The following is a 17,552-nucleotide window of genomic DNA, read 5'->3' on the forward strand; positions in this document are numbered from 1 at the left end:
TCCCTCGAGGAGGAAGTCAACTACTCTATCTTAATAGATCTTTAAATGACACAACAATTTCTCTGAACTTATTATTGCTCCTGCCTGGGAGAGCTGATTCAAATGAATGCCTGTGATTTCCTCCATCCTGTTCAACACCTGTCTCTCAGCAGGGAAAGATTGGTGGGCTAAACCTTCATCTGGTAAAAATCAGTGCAGCTACAATGAAACTGCTGGAGAGACTTTGCACTTCAGCTGCAGAAAAGCACATGCTCTTCTGGAGGAGTGGTTTTGGGTTATAGATCAGCTGTTAATGCTGTGCTTGGCCCTGGATGTCCAGGAAATATACAAGTGAGATTGTCCCTGGCCTTAAGGGTGTGAAAGAGGAGATTCAAGCAGGCATTTGTCAGAAATGCATCTGTCCTTGTCACCTTTATCAGATAGAAAATGCCACTTTTGAGTGCCACAGCCTGGGAGCTCTGCAGCTGCCCCCATAAATGCGGGGAGCTGGGCTGAGGCCAGAGGCACGGGTGAAGGGTTGGACGCCTTCCAGGCGGCAGGTCTGAAGCTGTAAGAGGAGAGGGTTAGCTCAGCTATCTCAGGTTGCAGTTCCCCTTGAACCATAATTAATGAAGGATAAACATTCCCAGGCTGCTGAGGTGAACTGTCAGCTGCAAATGTAAATTCATCTGAATTCATTTGGCTCCCTCTGAATTCATACAGATCTGAAATGAGATTGTGATATGATTTTCTTCATACATACAAGTAATTTGCCCTATTTTGTTATTTTTATTTCAAATGAATTGAACGGTTGTGTTTACTCTTTGAGTATTCATATGTTCTACTAGACAAATGAATAATTATGTGGTTTGGTGATTTTATGTGCCTGTAGAGAAAGATGGGTCTCTCCCTCTCAAGCCTGTGTTCCCATTAGCAGCTTTTACTGCTGTACTCTTCTTTCTAGTCATGGATCTTCAGTCATTGCTTCTCTTTTTTCTTTAGTTTTTCTTTGTAAACCATCTGGGCACTGATGTTAAAGACCTTAGTCCTGTGTTTGCTTTCATGCTCCATTTGCTGCCACAGTCCATTATGTTTTGGAGGCAACCAAATGAGTTTTGTCCAGGTCCCTTCTCCTACAACATCTTCAGCTTTTGATCTTCTGCTGGAGAAGAACTTTCACATCTTTGTTGTGAGGACTTATTTTTCCTTTCTTGAAGGTCACTGCTGGGACGTGCATGATTTCTGTGATGTGTGTGGGATGTGGATTGGTGAAAAGTAGAGTGATTTATTTTGTCAAGTTTTTGTTTTGTTGAAGTTCTGCAGAGGCTTTGTATTTGAAGGGGATTGTTGGTGTTTGGACCAAAGCCTAAAGCCATGGGGAGATTTGGTCTCTTTCTTGGTACAGAGCACAGTCCAGCTGGGGAATCCCTGTAGGGCTGTGAGCTTTTGAAGAGGTTAATTTAAAGTAAAAAAATAATGGCATTATTAAAAAGACAGAAAAGAATATGTACTCCAGAAATTGTCAACATATAAATGAAAAAGTTGACAAACAAACAAACAAAAAAAAACAGAAGGCAGGAAGACTTAGTGATTGCAGACAGCTGAATGATTGCATTTGCTTAACTGGATAAAATGACTCCTGTTAGGTTCCCCATTGAATGCCACACATTTTTCAAGGAGAACAGGTTACGTTTTAAGTGCTCCCGCCTGAATGATCCTCTGTTCACTGTATTCACATCCATGGCATCATATGCCCATCGTGCTTTGATAGTGATGGTGTCACAGATTCTTATTTACCCAGCAGCTGCTATTGGCAGCCTGGATTAATTTACATTACAGGTATTAATTACAAGGAAGGACTATTGTTCAGCCTTATGCTGCTTCACTTGTGTTTATGAAACCTTGGGTTTGTATGTCTGTGGCTAAGCCTTAATGCAAGGGACTGGCTCAAAACTGATTTAATCTGGTGGGGTTTTGGGTTTTATTTGAGCGTTGCAGGTGTTGGATCTCTCCAAGGGTGTCTGATGTCCTACCTAAGTGATGGGGGAGGAGAGCATTAATAATAGCTTGCAGCAGCACTAATAAGAACTACTGACCCAATGGAGATGCAAAAGCAAAGGAAATTTGGGAGCCTATTCCCAGCCTGCTGTCTGATACCTGCAGAGCAGACAAGAACCACTTGTGCTGTTCCTTGGAAGGACAGTTATGTCCCACACCCCATGGCGAGGCTGCTTTGGTTGGGCCTCACCACTCTTTCCCTGGTGGTTTGCAGCCCCAGGGCTGCTCTGCAGCTCCAGTCTGAGCCTGGGTGTTTCAAGATATGTAATACTGGAATATTTCTACAAGGCTGTGGTAGTTTTACCATGCTTGGTAGCTAAAAACTGCCCCTCCCTAGATGAGGAGGGGAAGAAGTAAAATAAAGAACAACTCACGGGTTGAGATAAGGATAATTTAAATAAAGGAAAAAAAAATATTATTGAAAGATTATTACTAACTGAACAATTTAACTAGAGGGGAAAAAGAATGAAAGGGAGAAAGGGAAAGAACAAAACAAATAAAGATAATGTGGAAGTGCAGAGGAAAGAAATTACTCTCTACTTCCCACAAATGAGCGATGATTGACCACGTCCTTGAAGCAGGGCCTCAACGCACGTAGCCTGTGTTCAGGAGGAGGACCGACTTTTTCACAACGAGAGCCCACCCTCCCTTCTTCTTTCTTTTTCCATATTTTATTGCTGAGTGTGACACCACATGGTATGGAATATCCCTTTGGTTGGTTTAGGTCAGCTGCCCTGGTGATGTTTCTCTTCTCACTTTTTGCCCACCCCCTAGGAGGGTTAGAGAGAGGCCCGATGCTGTGCCAGTGCTGCTCAGCAGTAGACACAACACTGGTGTGATACCACTGCTGTTCCAACTACAAGTGCAGAGTACGGCACTGTATGGGCTGCTGCAGGGAAGGTTAACATCCCAGCCAGATCCAGTACAAAGGCTTTATTTTTTTATCATTCTTAAAAGAAGCTGAGATTAAGTAGGGTCAGGTGATGTGTTAGTTATACATGAGCCATCTTCTTTCTGGGGTAACAACAGTCTGTTTATCAAGAGAAAGCAGAAATATTCATTTGCAAAGGGTCTTTTTCTCATCTGGCCCTTAAAACCATGCAAAATAGCACAAATACCTGAAAAGAAATTCAGATTTCCATGCAATTGTAATTTATACTGACCTGTCAAATTTTGGTGAAGTCTTGCCAACTTGTCTGTTGCAAATGAGTTTCAGAGCCAAGGACTGCTTTCCAGTTGGCTCCTTGGCCATCAGCAGTCTAAATTTATTTAAGATTGGACATGATGGGCTAAAAATGTTCATGGGATGGCAGCTCATGTGAAACTATTTCAAGACATTTTATTCACAGTAGGACAGAACTGCATGCGTGTGACCTCAAACTGTAAAACTGCTCCATTCCTTTAGCTGGTAATAGCACTTTTTTTTTTTTTTCTGTGTAAAGTTTAATCTTATTTAGTTCAGTAATAAAGGAGGGTATTTAAACTGATGTGTTTTGCAGCACAGTTCTGAGCAGCAGGGCAGTCACAGTGCATTGTATACCCACACCTTGAGAATGGGAGCATCCAACGGGGTTGTGTTACATTTGATTTTTACCATACTTAAAAGTGTCAGGCATTGGTCACTTACTGGTTTTTATTATTATTAATATTGTGTCCAAAAAAAATGGATTGCAAGTCCAGATTAGGGGTAGCTGTGCCGTGTCTAGGGCTTAATCCCCATGGTTTTATGCATGCAGACATGCGTTTTATTCCTCACTGTGACAAGAATGAGTGTTGAACCAGAAGGTTGGTGGTTGTGTCAGTTCTGGCCTGATTTTGGGTTGCTATATGGTGCCTATGAGATTTTGCACCCTGAATACATGCATCCTAAGAGGTAATGCCTGGGAGGTCATGCTGGAAGGACCAACTGGAGTCCTGTGAAGGCAGATTGGTCGTGTAACGTGCCCGTGTGTTTGTGCATGCAGAGGGTAGCCTCGCCTTTACAGAATGAGAACAATATTTATTATACTTACAAATGAGAGAAGTTCAGCTGATCAAGTTGCAGGTCAGCCCCAATCCATTAGTCTTTCATGAGTTTCCTTGACCCACCGGTCCGTCCTCATCTGGGGCAGAGTTAATGAGATCACCCGAGGAGGCTTGGACAGCTTGTGTTCATGGCGGGTCAGAGGAGAAGACCACGGGCACAAAGAAGCACAGAACAGTTCCCTTCAAACAAAAATAAGACAGTCTGTGCACACAAAGCAGCAGCCTGCACTAGGCTTCTCTGCCTGGTGTGCTTTTGAGAGCATCTGTGTGAGCACAGGTAGAGTTAACAGGCCCGAGAAATTCTCTGAGGTTTTTAGATCCACAAGGACCTAAAACTCATATATTTGAGCTGGGAATGTGAGCTGTTTTAATTCCTTCTTCTGCAAAGGAGGCTTGCGTTAAGCCTTCACCGTTCATTGTTCAGAGTTTCAATGTTGTCTGACTTGAAGACTTATGAGGACCTGGCTGTGCCTTGAGGAGACACTGGGGGCAGCAGGTATTGATGCTCACACTTGGCTTTGAGTCAGTAGCTCAATCCTTCCTGACCCAGTGGGAACCACGTGTGCCTAAGGGCTGGACTGGATCTGAACTGAAGCGGTGGCCAGTATTTCTCAACAATGTACTACTGCTAAAAGCACTGATAAAGAGAGTTTTGGATAAGAGGCAGCACTAGGTGATGTCCTATGGGCTTTGTGGCCTCATTTTACATCGGGCCTGGAGAGTAGGACTGGTCCCCCTCCTGTTTCCCCTCAGTCATGGTTCAAAATGTCACATTTTGGAAACTTTCATGATCAGAAAAAAATTAAAAATGTTATTTTTGAGAATGTGAAAGGGAGAAATTAAATATTAATAGGTGTTACCAGCTCATTGAAACTTATCTTTATTTGTGCGGAGAACTGGAAGTGTATAATCAGCACATGAAAATGCAGCTAAATATATTTATGAAATAAATATGAATTGTTTACTTTTGAATAATGACAGATATTCACTGTATTAAGGATGAAGCTTTGCTACATGCTGCAATATTCAACAAATGTTTGTAGAGTGAGTAATACCTTTTACTACCCAATTGATATCACTGGGGAAGAAAATAAAGAAGAAAGAAAATCCTGTCAAGTTGTTACCTGGCGGACTGAGCATTCAACAATTTTTGTTTTTTGTTCTTTCCCCTTCTCTCCACCCAATATTAACCAGTTAATCTAGTAAGGATTTTACTCTCTTCCTATGGGCTCTGTCTTTTTTGTACCTTTCAGTCACCACTCCTTAAACAAGTCAGCTGTGAGCATTTCATTTGTCATGTCTATTTTGCTTCTTGTTTTGTCTCTAAAACTGGACAAGTGGAAATGTTAGGAAAAAAAATGTTTAAAAATGAATCAAATTAATTAAAATGTTAGAAGAAAAATAAAAAAAGAAACACCAGTGACTTTTAAACCACAAGGAAGATGAGATACACAGAGGTCAGAAATACATGTAGGATGTAAATAGAGATTTGTAATTCACATAAAAGATCTCATGCTTCAAGGGAAAAAAGTTTGGAGAGGAATGAGACATCTCTATGCATAGCTGGTATATATAGATCTATGTGTATCCAACACAGAACAGTGCAGCACAGCTGTGAAGATGGGCATAATTTTCACCAATTATGTCTAGATATTGTAATTATTTAAACTGGTATTGTGAAAAAAAAATTAAAAATGTGATTTATACAAATAAAGTTGAAGTACAATGACAGCAATATGATTGCAAACAGTCCTCTAAAATTACATCACTCTTCAGTTTGAGCAAAAATATTTTGCCCAAGAGGTTCTTTTCAGTGATTTCCCCAAACCTGAGTATAACAGATCCAGAGAAAGCTGGAAGTGGATGTTTCTTTTTTTTGAAAAGTCTGTTTTCTTTCCTTTTTTTTTTTTTTTTTTTTTTTAATGGGTTCCCACCCTGGGGCTGAACTAATGAAAAATAATGAGAAATCTTGGAGAATTAGATGAACAAGGGCTTCCATGCCGCTGTAACAAGACGGGTTGCCCCGTGCAAAGCTCCATGCCTCTGCAACTAAACTACTGTCTCTTGAGCAAGGTCATTTAAAGCTCACTTCAAAATATCATCATCACTTTGAAGTCACAGTAGGAACATCAGTTTAACATATCCTACAACCAAAGGCTCCTGCATGTGGTAGATTGCCTCTCACAAGCTTTGCAGAGGGATGATCTGGGCTGAATCCTAATATATTAACTGTTTTGACGCATACTTTGATTTCCTGTAAGATCCATGCATAATGGGGCTGAACCTTGTGGTCTCTAGGCTGGATGGGGAGACCAAGCAGCTGAGTTCATTACAGGAGGTGCACAAGGCAGTGATTGAGGATAATGTAATATTCAGCAGAGCAAACATGCTCATTTCCTTTTCCTTTGTGTTATGACTCCTTGGGTAGCAGCAATAATCTCTCCTTCTTCAGAACATGGTTTCAGAGAGCTCTTCTGAGACTATCAAAATGTTAACACAGGATCACACCAACCCTACAACCTTGATGCTGCCCTTATCGATGTGCACCCCAAAGGCTCTTCAGCATCTCAGATGCGCAAAGGCTCCTTAGCATCTCTCTCCACTAACACCATGTTTTTGTTGGGGTGTTGATGGCCAAAAAGCAGTGTAAAGCTCTTTCATCAGCATCCCTGCACTCCAATCATGCAAGTAATTTCCAGTCTGAACCCTTGGTTTAGGAAGATGCTCACCACCAGCGAGGGTGCAGCTCATTAAGAAAGATAGCTGTCAATTACTCCTGACAGTTTAATTATTCTCAAGCTCAAAACCAATCCATTGAATTCAGCCTTTTGCTGGATGGGGTAAAAATCTTAACTGTGTGGGGTTGCTTTATGCAGCAGTGGGCCATGCCTTGGAGGGGTTGCTTTAGGCTCCTACTACGTCTTGCTCTGTGCACTTATCTCTAGGGTCCCAGCTACTGTAGTAGAGAGAGGTGTAATGACTAGGGCTAGGCTAATTTTCTGTGCAGTGTTTGTATAAACTCCTGAGGCAGCACCGTGTTGGATGGCCATGCAGTGAGGCATCTCCACCAGAAGAGCATCTATGAGGTGGAGATGGGCTCTTTCCCAGTCAGGAGAGAGAAATTCAAATGTTTGCTCTGAATCTAGTATCTTGGGAAGCCACAGGCTTCGTGCCTAACCATAGGCTGTCTGACCTTTAAGGTTGCTCTGACCAGCTGTCACCGAGGAATATGCTGTCAGAAGTGGTAGAAACGAGCTCCCATTTTGACAAGTCATCACGGAGAGATTTTGCCAGAGTGTTTTGGGTGGGCTGGAATGACTGACTCGATCTGACAGCAAGGAACTGAGGCATATGGACATTCAACCACCTTCCTGAGCTCGTGCAGAAAGGCTGTGGTGGGCTCAGGTTGAAACTCCTTCTTATCCATGGATCCAGCCCCTGCCTCTCCCCAGAGCAGCAATTCTTTTTGCTTTTCATACTAGCCATGCATGTATTTCTCTGGCAGCAGCAATTCAGGGACATCAGTGCTGCCTCTTTCCTATCCATTCCCCTCCCCTCTTTGCTCTGAAATCTGCCTGCTCGGCACTGAGCAGTGCAGGATGGATCTTAGACACTGCCACCCTTGGGAGCGCTGTGAAAACAGAAGGATAATTGCTAAAAGTTGCCTTATGAGAAGAATCTGTCTCTGCCTACGACTCAGTTCCCTGCTTTTAACCCGGCGTGTGTCGCTTCTGAAGGCTGTGACGTTTCCTGGTTGTTGCATGCTGTGCTGCTAACCTGCTGCACGGCAGGTCATGCACCAGGGAGGGAGGCAGAGATGTCTAGCGGAGAATTCACTGTGCCCCACAGGAGGTGATAACTCTCGGTAATGAAGCACGATTGAGTTTGTTTCCCTGCCTAAATCTGGTTCTCCTGCTGATACAAATTCAGCAGTTTGTGCGTAAACACCTTATCTAGTGCCCCAAATAATTTTAGCCACAAGATTTCCTTAGGTGACTCCATCCTGTGGTGCTTCAGCTGACCACGACATCGTATTGCCAAATAAACAGCACTAACAGCTGAACCTCACATGGCTGAGCAGCCAGCTGCAGCTTGCAGGTGGAAGGGTCTGGCTGCAATGCCTCCATGAGTTTCCCACTGCAGCAGGCAGGGGTGAGGATGCATGAGGGCATTTTGGGGTGGTGGGGCTGGGTAAAAAGATCCTGGGCAGGGCGCTGGGTTAGTGCTGCACCCTGTCTCCTTGGGGTGGAGGTGGCAATGGGACCAGCCTGTAGGAGGTGCATCAGGAGGGTGCACCTCTTCCCCCCCAGGAACAGTGCCGGGAATGCAACACTGCTCCACTGCTCTCCCCAAAAATATAACTCAGCTCTCACTGGAAAGAGCCTGTGTGTGCGATGGTGCAATGGTGTCCATGGTGCAATGTTCATCCTCCCTCTTACTAACCAACTCAGACACAGCTGCTAGAAGCTCTGTCTGAGTTGGTTAGTAACAGACTATCACACCTCTGCTAAATTAATACCATGAGGTCGTATCAGTTAGTGCCACCCCCCTGCTTCCCTGGGAGGGCATCCTGGAAATGTTTCCAAATGCTTTCTCAGGGCAGCTTTGTGCATGTCAGTGTGTCGGATGAGAGGTGTCAGGGCAGCTGGATCGCCCATAACTGAGCAGACAACCCATGGCAGAGAAAAGGAAGGTGCTGTAACTATACAGGACAATTGCAATAGTGTGTTGCGATGGGAAGAGGAAAGGCAGCAGAAAATAATTAATGCTCTTCCTGCTACATTTTTGTTAGCTGTTTTTCTCTTGGTTCGTGCCTCTGAGGCTGCTAATTTCAGTTCCAGGAAAGCTCTCCTCTCCGTGTCTGCACTGCTGAGCCGTGCCGAGCCTGCACTGCTAGATGGAGTCACAGCTTTTACCAGCCTTACATTAGCATTTTGCATGTTCCCGGTGCTAGGAGAAGCATTCAGGAAAAAAAATAAAAACCCAGGCAACATCTTGATCTCTGTTTTGCAGATGAACTTGGAGCCATGTATTGAGATTAAAAAAAGCCAAGTGGGTATTTTTGAAAAGATGATGTTACTGTTTTAAATAATTCATGATTAAGGGCTTGCAGAGTCGGGAACGACATCCACCCATGCTTGAAATGGAGGGTGCTTGACTTCAGCCAGATCTCTGCCTGGGTGCAATGAGAGCCTTTTTCTGCATGCTCCCAGCAGCTGAATCCTCCCTGCCTTTTTGAGATGTAGCATCTCTTTCTGTTTAAATTTGCATCTCCACCATGTAATTCTGCAAGACGAGCTGATGTACGAAGCACAGAAGGACCCCTGAGCAGCGTGAAGTGCTGCTCCCTCTGCTGTAACTGAGTCCTGGATTGCGGAGAGGGAGAGGGTGATGGCAAAAATCCAGCATGGCTCAGCTTGATCCTGCTTGTTCTCTGAATGTGATGGAATTAAACCTGGCCCTGCACTTAGAGCTGAAAGGGGCAGGTATGGAGCATGGAGGAGAGGCATCCAAGTGTATGCCATGAATATCTGTAAGGGGGCAGAGTGAAACTCTTGCAGTTGTCATGACATTGTATGTCTTAGAATTGAGATATAGCAATGTTAAAAACCTTTTCAAGGCATCAGATGGGGCCAAGAATTTTGCCAGGGTTTTGCTTGCTGATCAGCTCTGTTCCTGCAGAAGCTGTTCAAGGTGCCCTTCCTACCCTGTTTCTGGGCACTGCTGCTGATTGCTCTTCGTTAGCTTGCTCCCTACCTGTCCCCCTTGCTGCATGTGTTCAGGCATCCTTCCAGACTATTCGTTGGAGGCGTAAAGCCTGATCCTACAAGAGTAATCTAACCTTGGCCACTGACGCTTGCCCTTCTGTGGATCCTTTTATCCTATCGGGCTCTTCTGGCCCCTGGAAAACGGAGTGGAAAATTAATCACTGACACCAGAATAAATAATTTAGAGGAGGTGCACAGAGCAAAGCTTCTTGAAAAATGTGGTCTGTGATTGACGATCCCGGTGTACAGTGGGTCACTTTTAGTTGGAGCAGTTCAGTAACCACATGGGAGCTGTAAATTGCAGCGTCCCTATCCTTGGCTAACGCAAACAAAATCTGTTGGTGTTGGTGTATCTCCAGCAGGTTGTGAGAGCTCTTCAAACTGGAGAAAAAGAGTTAAAGAGAAATATTATCTCATTGCTCCCTTGAAAGAGGAGGTTCTGCCCTCCTCTTTCTTGTTATTTAGTATTTATTGCACTTTTATCATTATCATTTTATTTGTAATGGCATGTTTTGCGATGGGGCGCCAAGAATGTCAGCTCGATTTTTAGCCTTTTCAGAGCACATTCATTAAACCATGACAGGTGATTTTCTCTTCTCTTTGGGCTCTGTCCTTGTTCTCCTCACCCCGGGAGCTGAGCGCATCTTTATAATTCAGGGAATGGTCCAACAACCTCTCCTCATACGTTTGCTCTCACATCCTCTGCCTCAGGGGAGCATGTGCACCAAAGTGTCTGCTGTCTTTTAGAATAATTTTACTATACACTGATCAAGGTGGAGGAGGCAGGTGACCCGCTCTGAGAGTAGCAGCTCAGGGTTTGTGATGGTCCATAACTTCTGAGGGAATTAACTGGTTTCTGGTGCTGACTGGGAAGCCCAAACAAAAAAGCTTCTCCACTAACTTTTCATCTGGAAAAATTCGTTTACCCTGGATCATGGTGCAAAAAGGTTTATTTTGCAGGGGAGATGTGGGTAATGTGGTTTGTGCACTTGTCGCTTTTGCACATGCAGATTGCCCAGGAGTCGGACGGGAGGAGGTGGTGGAGCACAGAGCCCACGGTTTCAGCTAGCCAGGACTCACTAACACAGGCTGTCACAGAGGCTTTGCTGAGGGCATAGATCAGGGCATGTACCGTAGACTTTGCATTACTCTGTAATTTTTATTTTGTGTTTTGCTGCCTGTCTCCAGCCCTGGAGCTGCACAGAAGATATGGTACTAGGCGTGTCATGGTGGAGTTTGCAAGGTAGACCTTGGTGGTAGATTCTGAAAGTTGCTCAAGTTTGCCCCACGTATGGTCACACTGAAGGCCATGGCAGTTTTCTTATCGATTTTAGAAGAAGCAGAGCAAACCCTTGCTGTCCTTTTGAGCTACGTTAATCCCATCCTGATCCCTGGAAGAGCTTGCATCTCAAACTCATTGACATGGGGAGTGAGAAATGTTTGTGGTGTGTTTCACCTGTGTCATTTTTGTGTTCCTTTGTGCCACACATGATGTAGCTATGTAGTGTCACAGCTACTAGGCTTTACTCATACTTTTCCACTAAATGGAAAAGGATCTTTATTTATTTATTTATTTATTTATTTATTTATTTATTTATTTATTTATTTATTTATTTATTTTTAACTGGACAGAGTAGCAGGGTGGTGCCCTCAAGGTTTTGGGGCTCCTGAAGTGTGACTGACCTTTCCTCAAAATACTTGGTGTCACCAGCCAGGCTTAATACAAGCTGAGCTGCAAAAATAGCTCTAGGACAGCATTTGGACCACAGGGGTCAGGTCTGAGCTGGAGCAGATGGCTGGCTCTGTAATTCACTGATGTTTTTGAAAAAGCAATGACTGTGTGTAGGTCTGAGGTCACTTAATGGCCACGGATCAACATCAAAATTTGCACCTTCCTCTCACCTATTTCAACTTTTTGGGGAAAAAAGGCCGTGTCAGGGCTTGAAATTGAGTGATCTCTGTCTATTGCCATGGGCAGTGAACACCCAAAGTACCAGAGCTCTGCATATCTGTCCATAGACAATGTCATTGACAGGGTCTCTGTCTGTGGATTTTATTTCTCTTGTGAAAAAGAGAAAAAAGGGTTTGAGGGTCAGTGTAAAGGATCCAGGAGCAGTGGTTCAGATGTGCTCTCAAGATAGCACAGCACAGCCTGAATTGATTTGTACTATTACTTTTTTTAACCATTCAGCTATTAATGAGTTGGGATTTCTGCCTCTCTCCTTGCAGTCAACAAATACGTGGTCCGAGTGTTCACGGGTGAAGTCAGCGGCAGTGGAACAGATGCGGATGTCTTCATTAATATCTTCGGTGAGAAAGGAGACACAGGTATTCAAATGCAAATCGTTTCCTAAAATACTCTTTCCTGCTCTGCAGGCCTGCGATCTGAACAACGCACAGCAGCAATCTGGCAAATGCAGAATAATCTGGCTGAGCGAAAGGCACAACAAATGCTGTTGTTAGTGCTGGGGTTTCTCACATCCGCAGCTCCTGGAAGCTGGGTCTGCAGGGCTGCAGTTGTTGTGGGGCTGTGAGCATGGCAGTGGTCACCCTCCACCAAAAATCCCAAACCCTGAGAAATGCACCACCAGCAGGAACCAGCGTGATAGGCACCAGGTGGTGGCACCAGGCCACCAGGGGTCCCAACACCAATGTGTTATTTACAGTGCATGCAATGTGTGCTGAACGTCACAGAATTACAGAATGGCTGAGGATGGAAGTCATCTGGAGGTCATCTGGTCTAAGCCCCTTGCACAAGCAGCACCATCCAGAGATGGGTGTCCAGGACCACATCCAGGCACCTTTTGGAGGTCTCCAAGGAGGAAAACTTCTCTGGTCAAATGTTCCATCCTTTCTCTGACCCTGGAAGGATAACATTCTTCCTTCAGTTGGCATAGGTTGTGGCTGAGCCTATCTGGTCATTTAGAAAAATAATTTGTCCACATTTTTTACTAGCTTGCTTTAAATTGATGGTGGTAGCTACTCCTTAATACAGAATATATTACAACAGTGGTCCAAGAACTCAAAAATTTTTTTTAAATAACATATTGTTACCCGAATACTAACAAGATGTGCCCAGACCAAAGTCTCTGGCTCACACCATGGAGAAGAACAGGTGGAAATTCCTGGAGACTCAGCTAGCAAATATCCTCTCTTCTGTACTTCACATATCCTGTCAAAGTCAAGAAATAATGATATGATGCCTGCCAAGTGTCCTTGAGCAGATTATGAAACCTAGCGGAGAGGTCTCATTCTTGATTAATTCTCCAGACTTTTACAAGGGGATTCATCTGATCTCTCCAAAGACTTTTGAAAGTGGGTGTCCAAATCTCAGCCTGTTGTCCAGGCACCCTGTCAAATCTACACAGAGGAATAACACCTCTAGAAAATGATTCATCCCCTACAAAGGTAAGCGGGATGCATTGCCCTCTGATGCCTTTCCTGCACAGATTTGGCCGGGTGCCTCAGGCAGACTCTGTCCTACCCTCTTGCCACTAGCACAGAAGCAGCGCTGGTTGCAACCCGGGTCAGTGCTTTAATTCTTTTCATAACGATAAGCACCTGCAAGATCTGGAAAAGCCAATGCCCCTGGTCAGGACTTAATTTGAAAATAAATCCTTCCTGTGTGATGTGGTGAAGAATCCTGCGTCCTGAAATGTCAAAATCTGCTGCATGTGAACAAGCCTCTTTTAAACAGTTTGGAGATTTTAAAAGACATTAAAAATATAAAAGGAAAATGTGGTGGTAGGGAAAAAAAATGAAAGAAAAGAAAAAAAAAAAAAAAGATGCAAGAGCCATCTGGATATACATTTCTGAAAACTCTGAAAGCTGTAAATAACTGTGACATTAGAGTGAAAATCCTTGTCTTTTCTGTGCTCAAGGAAAGGTGCCTTTTTATTAGAATATAAAGTCCTCTGCCTTTACCTTGGATCCTGAGAGAGATCTGGTACCTGGAGAATATTTGATTCAGTCAGCAGTGGCATTTCTAAACATTTCTTCGGTTAAAAATCACACTTGTGCCAACAGCTCCTCAGCTTTTGTATTTTTATATTTTTCAGGTGTGAGGAAACTGGACAATGACAAAGACAACTTTGAAAAGGGAGCAGAGGACAAGTTCACACTTGATGCTCCAAATTTGGGAAGGTTAAGAAAAATTAATATAGGCCATAATAACAAGGGTGGCTCTGCTGGCTGGTTCCTTGCAAAGGTTAGTTACTCCTTAGATGTTTAATGTAAGCATGATGTGGGATCAAAATGTCTCACTTTTTACCTTTTTAATGGCCCAATGCCCAGAAATGCAAGGATGTTTGGTGGCAATGTGGTGCATCCTTTATCTGTGTGTGCCCACTGTTCCTGCGAATCAGGTGCAGCAGTTTCCAACTGCGAGGGACCTCTGAGTCTGGGTAAATTGTCCAGCACCTCACAGAGCTTTGTGGTAGTTAGAAAATCCAGTTGTTAATACTGGAATTTACCCGCTCTAATAATATTTCTCTTGTCTCTATCACTGTGGTTTCTCTGACTGATGAGGGGGAATTCTCCAAGCCAGTGCCTCCAAGCCACCTCCCCCCCCCCTCTTTATTGACTTAACTCATTACTCAGACTGTAATGATACCAGAGACTAAGAAATATATATTGAGTCTGTTCTCGCTGGAAACTCGCAGAGACTTATAGGTTGGGAAAATTTAAGTAATTTGTCTCTGGCACAACTAAAATATAGACTTGCCACAAAGATCACTTCCTTCCTCTCCCACTTTCCTCCACATTTTAATCTCCTGCTCTAAGGAGTGAAGGTATTGCAGCTTTTAGTGAAATGGCTGAAAGAATACTTAAAAAGAAGAAATAAATGACTCTTTAATCTCTCTCTCTCTCTCTCTCTCTTTTTTTTTTTTTTCTTTTTTTCCTCTGCTGGTGTAGTTTAACACAGCTGGCTTTAATCTAACCCCAGATTTGTAAAGCCCAGATAGCAGGGTGGTTTGATGTATTACCAATGCAAATATTAGCACATGCTTTTTCACAATCATGATATGCAGCTCTAAAAGTTATTATGTTGACTGTCCATGAAAAATGCAGAAGATGAAAATCAGAGCTGTTGTGGTCCCTGTAATAAACAGAGGAGGGAAAAATAGAGAGAAAAAAAAACAAACTCATTCTCACAGAACAGGTGTGGTCTGCATGATATGATTTTCGATGTTGGTTAGGTAGGTTAAGTCCCATCACCCAAAGCAGTGACTAGCTGCAGCCAAGGGGTTATCCCATGTTCTGCAACAAAACCTCTGAAATGTTTGTAATTAAGTAAAAGGCAGCTTTTGTTTTACAAATTTAGCTGGAAGTTTGGAGGAAGAAGCTAAACCATAACTCCATTATTTTCTACCGTTGGTTGATATTTTTATTCTAACATGCTCTAATACTGGGGACTCTAGCATTGTCACTCCTGGATGAACTTGCTAAGCATCATTAGAGGTTCCTCTCATTTTTCTTGTGCTTTCTGTGTAGCTTATACTCAGTGCTGTTTTTCTAAATAAATGAATGAAAAGAACTAATCGTTTAACTGAAATCCCAAGAGAATGAGCTAGTACCCCAGCAGACACTACTGTCCACGTCTATGGAGGTGCATCAAGAGCCTGTGATGCTACAGGCAATAGTACAGTGTGGGATGAGAGACAGAACAGGAAACTGGTTCCCAAAGAATGGTCTCACAAGTCTATCAGGAAGAACAGATTTCAGATTCTCCCTTTTTGCTCTTAAGGGAGGGGTGAAAAAAAAAAAAAAAAAAAAAAAGGTATTGACTTTCTATCCCTAATAGTGATTTTTTGTTCTCTGAGACATAAGCCATACAGGTAAATAGAGATTTTAATTTCTTCTTTTCCGGCTGAAAATCTTCAGTACTCTTTGCTCTTCACTGTGAAATCAAAATTAGAAATCAAAAGAATACTGCAGCAACTCTATGGCAAGCTTCAGGAATGGTGGTAAGAAATGCCTTGCAGCAGGATGTGCAAGAAACTCCAAGTGGTTAACACTGGCTTAATCTAATATTAAGGAGGAAGATTGTTCCCTGCCTTGTTGCAGCAGAATATATCTCTAGAGTACAGCCCAGAGACAAATTCTTCCAAACGAGAAACTATTTCTACCCCAGGGTTTCAAGGCTGTCTTTGCAAGTGTTTCCATCTCAGAGTCACTGAGTGGGATAAGAAGGTATTACTAGGTCACACAAGCTGATCCAACGGTCTTGATTTGTCCTAAAATTCCTTGGTATTATTTCATAACAAGGCTCTGAAGCTGAGAGAGAACGGAGACAGCCTGTTCCCAAAGCAGAACAAAGAGCTGCCATTCAGCTGCTGGAGAAGAGTAGCCAGCAAAGGGGCTCTGGAGAGAAGGAAGACAGGCCAGCCAGCTGGTCTTGCTAGCAGAGACATCTGGTCTCTTACACTGTGAGAGATGCTGATTGAGTTCACTGGAGGGAAAAAAAAAAAAAAAAAAAAAAGGAAAGAAAAAAGAAAAGTGCCTGTTTTTTACTCACTGATTGTCTGAAATTCTATCTGTGCTAATTAGGGAGTGGTGAGGGATCTGCCTGAGTGTTGAATATATTAAATGTCAGGTGAGAGCGTGTACATCGAGCTCCTGCTCTTCTGTCACCTCTTTGTCTAACACCTTTGTCTCTATGTCTAACACCTTTGTTTTTTCCACATGTATTTTGCAAAGTGCTGTTTCTTTTCTCTTAGGTGATCATTGAAGACATTGGCAATAAATGCGTGTACCAATTCCCAGTTGGGCGCTGGTTTGCTTTAGATGAAGATGATGGAAAAATCCAGAGGGACATCCTTGTAGGGGGCACTGAAGCCACAGGTAAAGGCATGTGCTGAATCTGTGGTGGGGAATGCAAGGATACAAAGGTCTAATTGCTGCTTCTAGCCATGTTTTTGTTAGAAGATTGAATGCCTTGTGCTCAGGGACACCTACAGTGGGCCAGATGTTGTGACAGGCAGTTTTGTTGCAAAGGTCCCTGAACTGTCATTCCCCTTCCCCTCTCCATGCCTCACTGGTGAAGCTGTGCAGGACCTACATGCTGATCTGTCACCCCATACACCTGCATAAGGGAATGATGGGCAAAGGATGAAAGGTCCAGCATGTGTTTGTGCAAGGCACTCACCAGCCTCCAGAAGGCAGACAGCAGCTAATCCCACAGTCACCAAGGTGCCTCACAGTAAGGCATGTTATACTTCAGGCTTGTGAGCCATGCATCCTTTTACAAATCAAGAAGGGTGATGCTGAGCCCCAGAACTGGCTTTTTCATTATTCAGTGTGGATAAAAAAAGCAGAGGAAACAAAATGCTATGTCATTGTTAAAGGAAACCTGCCTGAAAAGTCAATAAAATAAATTACTGTGATGCAGAAGATGTCTTAGATATTACATGGCCTGTTTTTATTCAGCAGTATAAAGGTAAACACTTTGACTATGGAGTTCCTTTCTTATTTTATGTTTTTACAACACCTGTGGTCTTTTTGTTGCTCCCTGCATGTATGCAAAGAAAATGATTTGGGTGCAGAATCCTGACTGCAGGGCACATGCTGTGAAAAATGGGGAGAAGATGAGAGGGGAAAAGAAATCTTCCAATTAATACGTAAAAAATTTACTAAAAACTGCTTTTATTCTTTTACCATTTGCAAATATGTACTTTTCCTCTCATGAGTTTTGTTGAAGACATTCCGCATGCATGGTAAAAG

At 43.2% G+C, this 17,552-nt stretch overlaps 1 protein-coding gene and 1 long non-coding RNA gene across 5 annotated transcripts in view; one reads left to right on the plus strand and one right to left on the minus strand.

Annotated features, from left to right (window-relative positions):
* LOXHD1 (lipoxygenase homology PLAT domains 1) overlaps positions 1-17,552 on the plus strand; it is a 142,288-nt gene that overhangs the window by 27,620 nt on the left and 97,116 nt on the right. For all 4 annotated transcript variants that reach the window (XM_038171035.2, XM_072031280.1, XM_072031281.1 and 1 more), the window contains exons 5-7: positions 12,060-12,158; positions 13,889-14,037; positions 16,550-16,673. In XM_038171035.2, coding sequence (XP_038026963.1) covers positions 12,060-12,158; positions 13,889-14,037; positions 16,550-16,673 — 372 coding nt within the window. The remainder of the gene's footprint in view (positions 1-12,059; positions 12,159-13,888; positions 14,038-16,549; positions 16,674-17,552) is intronic.
* On the minus strand, positions 11,463-13,323 carry LOC119714497 (uncharacterized). The gene is made up of 3 exons (XR_005261755.2): positions 12,897-13,323; positions 12,531-12,692; positions 11,463-12,256 (listed from the first exon to the last, which is right to left on the minus strand). It is a non-coding gene; the product is annotated as an uncharacterized lncRNA (long non-coding RNA).

This window comes from Anas platyrhynchos, chromosome Z (genome assembly GCF_047663525.1).
Source record: "Anas platyrhynchos isolate ZD024472 breed Pekin duck chromosome Z, IASCAAS_PekinDuck_T2T, whole genome shotgun sequence".
Lineage (NCBI taxonomy): Eukaryota > Metazoa > Chordata > Aves > Anseriformes > Anatidae > Anas > Anas platyrhynchos.